The 10732-nt window shown below is 46.4% G+C and overlaps 1 protein-coding gene across 2 annotated transcripts; it reads left to right on the forward strand.

Annotated features, from left to right (window-relative positions):
- Positions 1–7903: 7903 nt before the first annotated feature.
- Positions 7904–9439, forward strand: POU4F2 (POU class 4 homeobox 2). Of its 2 annotated transcripts, XM_029583836.1 has the most exons (3): positions 7910–8008; positions 8111–8147; positions 8469–9439. In XM_029583836.1, exons 1-3 carry the CDS (start codon positions 7910–7912, stop codon positions 9437–9439), a joined length of 1107 nt encoding a protein of 368 aa, XP_029439696.1. The 2 variants fall into 2 exon arrangements, with proteins under 2 accessions (XP_029439690.1, XP_029439696.1); XM_029583830.1 differs by having other exon boundaries at positions 7904–8143; positions 8498–9439.
- Positions 9440–10732: the final 1293 nt, after the last annotated feature.

Genomic DNA, 10732 nt, shown 5'->3' on the forward strand with positions numbered 1-10732 from the left:
TGCATTAAAAAGGACACGCGAGGGAAGAATTGCGCGTCCTTAGTGCTCAGATGCATCGGGTCCCCACAACTGCAATGGGCACTCAGTACGAGCGTCCATTTTATTCTGCTCCAGGCCGATTTCGCCCACTATACAAGAACAATATACATGCACAATAGCAAGGAGCGAAATTGGCCTGGAGTGTGTCTGTTGTGCATCCAGAATTTTTTTTTTTTTCCAATCAAGCCATTACATTCTACCTTTATTCTTAAACACCTCAAGCAGTAGATTTAAGTATTGCAACAATACTATTACCGTATGAGGCACCACAGAGGACAGTATTTTTTAAAACTTCTCCTGAGCCCTTGGCTCACAGATTGGCTTAACGCCAGCTCCGGGGCTGGAATACAATCTGCTGCGTTAAAAGTGTGCCTTGGGCATCCAGCGAGTTCCTGCATTGGGGGTGGTAATAGGTAATAGCTTCATCTACATGGAATTTACATGTGAGGAGCACTGTTGGCTAGGAATTTGTTTGGATGCGTGTTTTGGATGCGCTGATCTCCTTATTGCATTGGGTGCTAGTCTAGTGCATCCAAAATGCACGTCCAGCTGCGTGTGAACCTGTTCGCTAGGCTGGGCATACTTTATTGCAATGGCCCCTAGGTGAACCTTTGGTCATGCAGTCTTGTCTTCCAATTTAACTATCGGCTGCAGCTCTAGCATGACCGCTCCCTCCTACTGGCAGCAGTGGCTCCAGCATAGTGCTCCTTTCAGGTATTGACTGGGGCACAGCATCCTTCTGGGCCTCATGCTGGCTGAATTTTCCACCCCCAAAATTTTGGCACTCTAGGCAACTTCCCAATTTGCCTAATGAAAGCACCAGCCCTGCCTCCAGTGTGGATGGGAGTGTTCCTGGTAAGTTCATTGCGTATTGTTTTAAAACAGTGAATGATTGGATGCATGCAAATAGGTTTAGTGCTGACTGCAAAAAGCAGCATTATTATGGATAAGATAATGTGCTTTTCTGGACAATATCTCCTACTTACTGATCGGGAAAATTAGGACACCCATTGTAACCAAAGGGCAGATTCTGGAACTACTACTTGATTCAAGTTTTACATTAAAAGCACAAGTTTATTAAACAGTGACTAAGTCTACTATGTTCTTCAGAGTGAAGATAAGACCATTAAGTTATTGCATTCCTGAAGTAGAATGCAAATTGGGCTAGTGCAACTCCTTATATTTGGGGCTACCCAAAGCAGGGCCAGATTTTGGGCAAATGATTCCCTGGGCGAAAAGTGCCTCCCTCATCTGCTGGTGCCCTCCACCCTCAACTGATGGGACACCCCCCCCCCAGCTTCTCTTTGGCTATGGTGGGATGGTGTCTGCCCCAGCCAGTGGGCCTCTCTTCAGCCACACTGCCTCAGGATGGGAGATGCTGGAGGTGCCCAAAACCTAGCCCACCCACCCCCAAAATCCAGCCCTGGCCCAAAATTGTTGTTAAGGATGTTGCAGTTGCTTCACAATGCTTGTCAGTGTGATAGCGGGAAAGGGGTACAGAGAAAGCATTACTCAGAGATTAAGCAAGCTTCCAGCAAAGAATTCTGTTTAAAATTTCAATATGTATACATACAGCATTGTATAGTGACCTGCCTAGTTTCCTCACGGTTTTGGTGAAGCCTTATGTAGCTTCTCTGTCATCCACGCTCACTGGATCAGAATTGTAATACCAACTTTTAAAGATTATAGGATACAGTACACTCAGAGCTGGGTCCAGATCACTTGAAACTGATCTGTCTGTGTGGGGAAGAGAGGCGGAGAGGAGGTTGATTATATGAATTTTAGGAAGAGAGCAAAGGCAAAGCTTTCCTGGCAGGCTTATGGGTTACACGGCATGATTCCCTGATAATTGGTTTTACAGCCGATGCATTTTATTTCTATCTGTTTATTGCCATGTTTATGTGTTTATACTGATTATGTTGATTGTTTGTGAATATGGATTTGTAACCCACACTGAAGCTGTGGAATATACAATTTAGAAATAAATAAACAAACAGATTCAAATCATCACACCTTAACCTCTCAAACAACACTTCCGGTCTAGCGCTTCGTGCAAGTCCACGTTTGCCGCTGAAAGAACAATTTGGAGAGTTTCGAACAGAACTTGTTGCAATGTGGAAGAAAAAAAAACAACAACTTTGCAAGACTCAGACCGTGAAAATGTCAGATTTCCTTTTGCTTACCCTGTTTGGCCGAGTTATTCAATACTTCCCCAGATAGCACAGTGCTCAGAGGAGGGGAATTGGAAGGCCGGCGGTGACAGCTCGTGTGAGAGCCGGGCTGAAAGGGTAAATGCGTTCACAAATATGGAAAGAAAGCAGAGAGAGAGGAGGAAGAAAGCGTGGAAAGGGAGACGGGGAGAGGAATATATGTGAAGGAAAAGTCTAAAGTTAAAATACATATCTTTTAACAGAATCAACTCTATAAAAAAAATGACAGGATAAATTATGGAAGGGGATTTCTGGATTTCTCTCCAAGTAATTAAGTTTCGATTTCTTGCATTTATTTTAGTGCCAGCGAGCGCAAGGCGCCATAGATCGCACAAGTCTTCATTGATTGTTCTACGCGTTAAGTTTGAGTTCGTGACTTGACTTAACTTTTTTTCTTTTTTTTTTTTAATGTGGAAAGGGTAAACACGGCAGCTGCTGGGGTGGGTTTGTTTCCCCCCCCCGTGTTCAGTTACCGGCAGGGAAATATCAAATAGCATCACCGGACGGGAGCTACTGCGGATAGTGGGGAACGGCCGCTCTGCTCACTGGGGACGGGACGTGGGGGGACACCCGAAACAGAAGACAGGGAAAGGGCCGTGGGGATCAGGGACCTTCCTTCAGCTCCAATCGTCCATGATAAGAGCAAGAGTTTCAAGCGCACTGCCAATAAAACCATCTTACTGGATCGCATGTTGTAGAATAAGGTGCATCCTGCATTGGGAAGAGGCACTTAAGACAGGACCCTGAAGTCACGGAAACGGGAGGGGGGCGACAGCGAGATCCGTTCTCTTACCGCGGCTCATATAATGAATAAGCGTTGCTTTTACCTTGAACGGGAGAGGGGGGGGGGGGGGGGGGAAACCTGGCTTTCTTGCAGAAAAGATTCTGCGTGCCCTGCAGCTCTTTGGGTCAGCGTGGACCTGAGACAGCCTTCCCCGGCCATCAGGAGAGAACGGAGCCCGAAACCCAGCAAACGCGAGCGCAAAGCAGGCGGACGTGCCGGGAGGGCTACGAGCAGAAAAACGCCGTCTACCTGAACTTCGTCCTACACAAGGGCTTGCGATGCAAAGAAAACCATTTGCGTCCAGCAGCGATAAATCTGAAATGCCAGATTCAATTCCATGCTCGTGGATTTCATTCACGGGCATGGGAAAAACACCCATCCTAATGCATAAAAGTCAAGTTTTCCTTAAAAACTGTGAGCAGAGCATTGCTAAAGAAGTTTCAGATGTCTCCGAAAAGTTCCTCGCGCCTTCAGAACTTGCCTGCTGGCCCGCCAGGCGCTGTCACCTGCACCCCTCTTATACATGAGGCAGGATGCTGCTGCTGACCTCAGCGTGAATTGGATGCAGCCATGTTGGACTTGCAGATTGCCTCTTTGATTGCCATTAATTTGCGTGGGATCTGCTTCGTTTAAGGATGTGCTGTGTTTCACTTTCTAACTTTCAGTTTGGCATCTAGCAGAGAAACACAGTACAAAGCAGCTCTTTCTGGCGGCCCTAGCCGAGAGCTCTAGTGAACAGGAAGGAGCTTTTCAGCTTACGGACTGTTTTCTTCCCAGACCTTCGTCTGAAAAGCCTTAGCATTTTGACATCATGGTACACACCCTTGTTAGTCTAAGCGCCAACAAAACAAGTGCTAGATTTATCTGACACCTTAAAACAAGCTTAGAATAAAGGCAAGTCATCTGATACCATCGATTGAAACCAAGAACTATGGCGCAATTCTTGCTTATTGTTTTATTTTTTTTTACTGTTTGAGCGGGGTTTGTATTCAGCTTTGCTCTGCGTTTATATATTTATATATGTCTAAAAACAAACATATACATATAGCAACATAGTAAATGACGGCAGAAAAAGACCAAAATGGCCCATCTAGTCTGCCCTGCAAGCTTCCCAAGGTAGTACAATCAAAACTAGGGCTATAGTTGTATTCAAGTTCATCGTAATGAATTACAAATTTCATGCACCGCTTTAGGTTCGGCAGGCTTACTTTAAGCTTTAATCATAAATTTGAACAGGGATCCATGAGATGAGGCAGTGATTCCCCCCCCCCCCCCCCCCCCCCCAGATGTCTCTGGCTGGGGATATGAAAGGGTGCTGTCAGTTTATTTATCCTGCTGAAGGGCTAATGGCACCTAAAGGCTTTCGAGAGCTTTGCGCGATCACCAGCAGCAGCTCAGCAGCTCCACATTTCACATCTGTCCTCCGCTGGCTGCAGAGGACGTGGTGACAGAGGCCTGGGATCACCAGTGCGGGGCGACATCTCCCTCGCTCTCACTGAACGGGGTCTTTTCTCCCTCGCTTCTCTTTAGTTTCAACACAAAATGAAATTTCATTCTCGACAGTTTTACCTGTTGTTGAAGGTTCCCTACTTTGAGCTCTCATTATACACCTCGAAGAAAGAAAGATAAGAAGGTTTACCCTTTTACGATTTTTTCCGTAAGCTTTCTAAAGCAGATACTATTTTGCTTGACGTCGTGAACATGCTCTTAAAAAATTTTAGTGAGATGAAAGAAAATTAAGAAATGTACCCGTGCCTTGATCGTTCCTTAGCTGCGATGTGGATGTTCCATTCTATAAGCAAACAGGAGAGAGATTTTAACTTATCTCAAACTTTTAGAGAGTATATATACTGCATACCCACACGCACGATGCTTTTATCCTATATACAGATGAATAAATCTTAGAATAAATACCTGGGCTTAAGTCTTTGTATATGTTTTAAATATTTGATGAGCTGTATTTTGTTTTATTGGCAACAATAATCCCAATCTGCATCTAGCTTTATGTCATCCTTGTGCCAGGTGCGGTTCATAGCAAAATCCACTCATTGTCCAAGGCTCTTTCCTATTTCCATTCTCAGTCGGTGCACTAAAGCTAAAGTTTGCCCAATTATTTTAGCAGAGTTTTTGTTTTATGAATTTATTATAATGCCTTATTTACCACATGGAATAGTGACAAGTGTTTAGCATTTTGGAGATCAGTTGTCAGTTGCTATTAGGATCAAGATTAATGCAAATTAACGATATTCATTCCTCTATTTTCCCATGTGGCAGAATACATTATAACATCTATTGCAAGTAATTAAGCTCAACAAACGTCTTTCAGATAACAATAAAAACACGATTTTTCTTATTTTAATTTCTGGAGTGTGGAACTCAATAATTATTAACCCCCTTCCCACTGCAATTTACATTTTCACTTTGACTTTTTATTCCTAATGCTGAAAGAAAATATTTTCCCAAGCAAATTATTTACACCTTCATCCCATATTCCTCTAATCTCCCATAAAATGTAATCAAACAATATTATATTTTCCGTATGGTGCTGTTAGGGGAATCAATATCTGTTGTTTGAATATCCTATTTAATTGCTCCTGAATAGATATTTTTCCTGTCAAATAGTTTCATTGACTTTCAATTTTGCCTTGTAAACTTTCCAAAGACAGTGCCAAGAGAAAAATATTTCTATTGATTTTTTTTTTGTATTATAAGCATTTCAGGTTCTCAACGGTTTATACTAATTAGATCAGCCAAAGCCTTTTGAAGATTAAGCAAATTAGACAATCCTTACTAATTAGAACATAATTTAAAGTTTGAAATTATATCACTGACGAAGTAGCCTAATTAGTATGACGATCTGTTAATCGCCTTCTGAGACTAGGACTGGGGGTTCTGATCAACTCCTATAAGCTCTGCAGAAAAATCCTTTCCTTGCTGTCATTAATAAAAGATTTCTATAGACTTCAGCTTTTCAACAATGACACACAATTTATGGTACACACAATGCATTAGACCATAGTGCTTCTCAGGGTTTTTTTTCACTATTATGAAAACTAATAAATTCGTCAAGCTGAATTAAGCATACAAATCAGATGAGGCATAACAGATTACATATTGAAGCGCTGTGTCTCCCGAGCCTAAATGAAATTTCAATCTAATAATTCCTTCCTGGCCTGGCCATAATTTGCTTAGAGATGTTGTTCTACTTCTTCCAAAGCGCTTTTCGCACCATAATTAAATGATTCTCGAGCTTTTAACTTTGATTTATTTCATTTCTTTGAGCTGGCGACAGTGAAAGCTGCACTATGTAATTTTTTTTGGCTTTCCCATTGAAAATTACCAAGGCTGCTGTTTGGGTAGGAGACCTGAACACCTACGCGCTTATTCTGGTCCTAGCATGCAAAGGACACTTCATGCACTTAACACCGGCTAAAGGGAGAAAAAATAAATATGTACAGTTTTCAGAGTTGTAAAACGACAGTCATCTTAACCCTTTCAGGCTGAGGTCTTAAGAGATGAGACCTGTAGGCAAACTGATCAGAAGGAATTGATCTGGCTCAAGAAAGAAGTGTTACAATCCTTTGATTGTGACTTAGTCCCTTTGCCTCTGACAGATCAGGTAGGCTTTGCAGAAAAGAGCTCTGCCTGCCACGATTTGAAGTCCCTGGACTCTCTCTCCCTCCCCGCCCCCCATTCTTCCAAAGTCAGGCTATAATCTGGGGCAAAGTCTTCTGGAAATTAAGTTTCTGTGTCAGAGTATGAGTGTGATTGTGAGTGCGAGTCTGTGGGCAGGTTAGAAAAAAGACTACAGACATGGGGGGAGAGAATGAAGTGAACGAGACAAGGTTTACAGGCACATCTGGAGAAAGTAAAGACAGAAAGAATGAAAAGGTGACCGGAAGAGAGACAAGTATAGGTAAGCATACTCAAACAAAAGGGAAGCCAAAGGGAGAAATAGAAAGAGAGGGACACCCATAAAGAAAGAGGGGAAAAAGGGATGGAGAGACACACTTAAAACAGGGGGGGGGGGAGAAAAGACAAAAGGGAGCTACAAGAAGATATGCGAAGAGAGAACAAAAAAAAGGGGGGAGAAAGAGACAGAATAGAAAGGGAAGGAGATACATAATGAAAGAGGGACACACACACACACACACACACACACACACACAATCACAACATTCTGTCCCCGCCCCCCAACCCGTCCCTTCCCCAGACAACCAGAGCCGGTCTCACCTCCCAGCCAATCAGCGCACGGCAGCCAGAAACCGAGGGAGAAGGGGAGAGGGAGAGCGCGCGCCTTTACTCACTCCACGCGCCACCTGCCAGGCCGAGGCTCGGGGAGCCGGAGCTGCCGGGGCTGCAGGAGCTGCGGCGCGCGCGGAGGGAGAGCGAGAGGAGAGGGCTGCACGCGCCAGGCATCCGGAGCCGGACAGAGCAGGAGGGGGGAGGAGGGGGGGGGCAGCCGGCACGCGGCAACTTTCTTTCGGAGTTCAGGCGGGGGAGCGAGTGCGCACGTGCTGCTGCTGCCGCCGCCGTCGGGAGGCTCGGCGAGGGGAGTGGGGAGGGAAAAGCGGCCAGGAAGGGGGCCCTGTCGAAGGGGACCCGGGGGGGGGGGGAGGGGAGAAGCGGGGACAGCTGCGGGGAGGTGACAGGGAGGAGAAGCAGGTGGGGCGGCGCGCGCGGGAAAGAGGGGCAGGGAAGGCAGGAAGGAAGCAAACGGAGGGAAGAGGAGTCCGTGCCACATTCCTAGAGTCAGGGGGGAGGGGGCGGAGGAGTCCCAACTTTTTCTTCGCCTCCTCCTCCTCCTGTCGAGTTTGGTTCCTTGCACCCCCCCCCCTCTCCTCCCCCACCGTCCCAGCGCGCGGCCGGGATGATGATGATGTCCCTGAACAGCGGCAAGCAGGCGTTCAGCCTGCAGCACGGCAGCCTGCACGAGCCCAAGTACTCGGCGCTGCACTCGCCGGCGCCCAGCTCGGCCCCGGCGCACGGCAGCTCCCCGGGCGGCAGGGGCAGCGCCGGCGGCGCTGCCGGCTCCGCAGCAGGAGGAGGAGCGGCGGGAGGCACGGGCCCCGCCGAGGCCATGCGGCGAGCCTGTCTCCCCACCCCGCCGGTAGGTATTGCGCCCGATCTCTGGCCAGCACCTCCCTTGCTCTCCGCTTGATGTTTTTTTCATGGCCGTGCAGCAAATCACCCGACACCTTCAATCCTCCCCCCTCCTCCTCTCTCTCTCTCTCTCCTCAACTTATGTATTCAGTCGCTCTTGCCTTCCATATTAATTTTTATGACCTGGGATGTTGCATGTGTCTTGTGTTTTGTGTGTGCGTTCGGGGGTTTTTTTTTTTTCCCCACCCCCCCCTTCCTCCAGGTTTCCTTTTTTTTTTTAAGATTCTGGAAATGTTTTAGTCGGCGGAGAGGAGCCAATTCCCTGCTGACAGTAATGTGTGCCTTCTCTTTGCAATTGCAGAGCAATATATTCGGCGGTCTGGATGAGAGTCTGCTGGCCCGCGCTGAAGCTCTGGCGGCGGTGGACATCGTCTCGCAGAGCAAGAGCCACCACCACCACCACCACCCCCCGCCCCACCACAGCCCCTTCAAGCCGGACGCCACCTACCACACCATGAACACCATCCCCTGCACCTCCTCGGCTTCCTCGGTGCCCATCTCCCACCCCTCCGCCGTGGCGGGCGCCCACCACCACCACCACCATCACCACCACCACCACCACCAGCCCCACCAGGCTCTGGAGGGGGAGCTGCTCGACCACCTCGCCCCGGGCCTGGCGCTGGGGGCCATGACGGGTCCCGACGTCTCGGTGGTGTCCACGCCGGCCCACCCGCACATGGCCGGCATGAACCCCATGCACCAGGCGGCCCTCGGCATGGCGCACGCCCACGGGCTGCCCGCCCACGTGGGCTGCATGGGCGACCTGGACGCCGACCCGCGGGACCTGGAGGCCTTCGCCGAGCGGTTCAAGCAGAGGCGGATCAAGCTGGGGGTGACCCAGGCGGACGTGGGGGCGGCCCTGGCCAACCTGAAGATCCCCGGGGTGGGCTCCCTCAGCCAGAGCACCATCTGCAGGTTCGAGTCGCTCACCCTCTCCCACAACAACATGATCGCCCTGAAGCCCATCCTGCAAGCCTGGCTGGAGGAGGCCGAGAAGTCGCACCGGGAGAAGCTCACCAAGCCCGAGCTCTTCAACGGGGCGGAGAAGAAGAGGAAACGCACGTCCATCGCCGCCCCGGAGAAGAGGTCCCTGGAAGCCTACTTCGCCATCCAGCCTCGCCCTTCCTCGGAGAAGATCGCCGCCATCGCGGAGAAACTGGACCTCAAAAAGAACGTGGTCCGGGTGTGGTTCTGCAACCAGAGGCAGAAACAGAAAAGGATGAAATATTCCGCTGGGATTTAGTCTCTGGGTTACTGTTTCTTTCTTTTTTTTATTCGACAAGACATATTTTAATATTGCGAAATATATATGTGTATATATATATATATATACAGATACTTTAAAAAATGTCGAAATAGAACTAAAATGTCAACAAGTTTAGGGGAAAATTACGATTCCCAACAGCGTCCCGTGTCCAGAATGACTCAGTATCGACTGACTTTTTTTTTTTTTTTTTTTTGAAGACATAAGAAAATCATTTTAAAAGGATTGAAGACTTGCTCAAGTAAGATTGGTTTTTATTCTTAAAGACGTCTGTGTTCCAAAAATACACACTGCAGCTATTTTTCAAAGAAAAAAAAAATCGGAATTCATTCTCAAAGACTTGACACTTTAACATAAACTTCACCCTTATCCATAGGAAATTTATCCCAAAAATATTTTGATTTAAAAAAAGGGGTCAGGATTGTCCGTGTTTATACTATATATTATATATATATTTTTTACGGCAGTCCTTTTAAAGTGATGATGCTTAGGAGAAAAAAAAAACTGTTCCTATGCGTTGGCTAATTTTTCAAAGCTATTATTAGATTGCTGCCAAACAGCCCCTTGTAAATTATTAATTTTTCTCTCTAGCAATTTAATTTTCTGTAATTCAAATTAATTCAGCCACTTTAATGGAAACCTTGATAGAAAACAAATAAAACATAGCTGAGCCCGTTGCAATCAAATATGTGTTAAGAAACATGAATTTCTGCTTTTCACCGTAAAGCTTCGTTTTATGTCATCTGTAAAATTGTCATTTGATTGAAATATTCATTCTGACACATAACCTAATTATCAAGGCGCTGCCATTCTGTATGGCATATATGTCCTCCTTTATTTGTGCGGACTCTTTCACTGTCCGAGGTAATGTTTACTTGGTTACATATTCAACGGGAATTGTCGTCACATTGTTCTCTCACACTCCAAGGCGAGAAAAGCAGTGCAGTTTTGCTGCTTTAAGGTTATTTTTCTCGCAGGCTTGCTAAACTACCTTCTCGCTTTTATTTATTTATTTATTTATGGGTAGGGTTTTTTTTTTGTTTTTTTTGCATTGATTAATAATTTTGCACCTGGGGGAAAGCCCTCCTTAGAGATGTTTGTATAGAAAAGCCAAGTTTTTGAATAAGAAAGGGATACAGTGCACTGCTTGTAAATTCGCATCGTTTGATACAACTTTTTTGAAGGTAAACAATGACGGTACTTGGATTCCGGCACCTCTGTGTACTATAAATATTTCATGCAGATTGACACCCATATAGATATATTCTTACA

This window comes from Rhinatrema bivittatum, chromosome 1 (assembly GCF_901001135.1).
Source record: "Rhinatrema bivittatum chromosome 1, aRhiBiv1.1, whole genome shotgun sequence".
NCBI classification, from domain to species: Eukaryota; Metazoa; Chordata; class Amphibia; order Gymnophiona; family Rhinatrematidae; genus Rhinatrema; species Rhinatrema bivittatum.

Bases quoted from the DNA above. Each gene is read 5' to 3' on its own strand.
- POU4F2 (XM_029583830.1), top strand. From the start codon at position 7,904: ATGATGATGATGTCCCTGAACAGCGGCAAGCAGGCGTTCAGCCTGCAG. The intron at 8,144-8,497 runs GTAGGTATTGCG...TTGCAATTGCAG, and splicing joins CCTGTCTCCCCACCCCGCCG to AGCAATATATTCGGCGGTCT.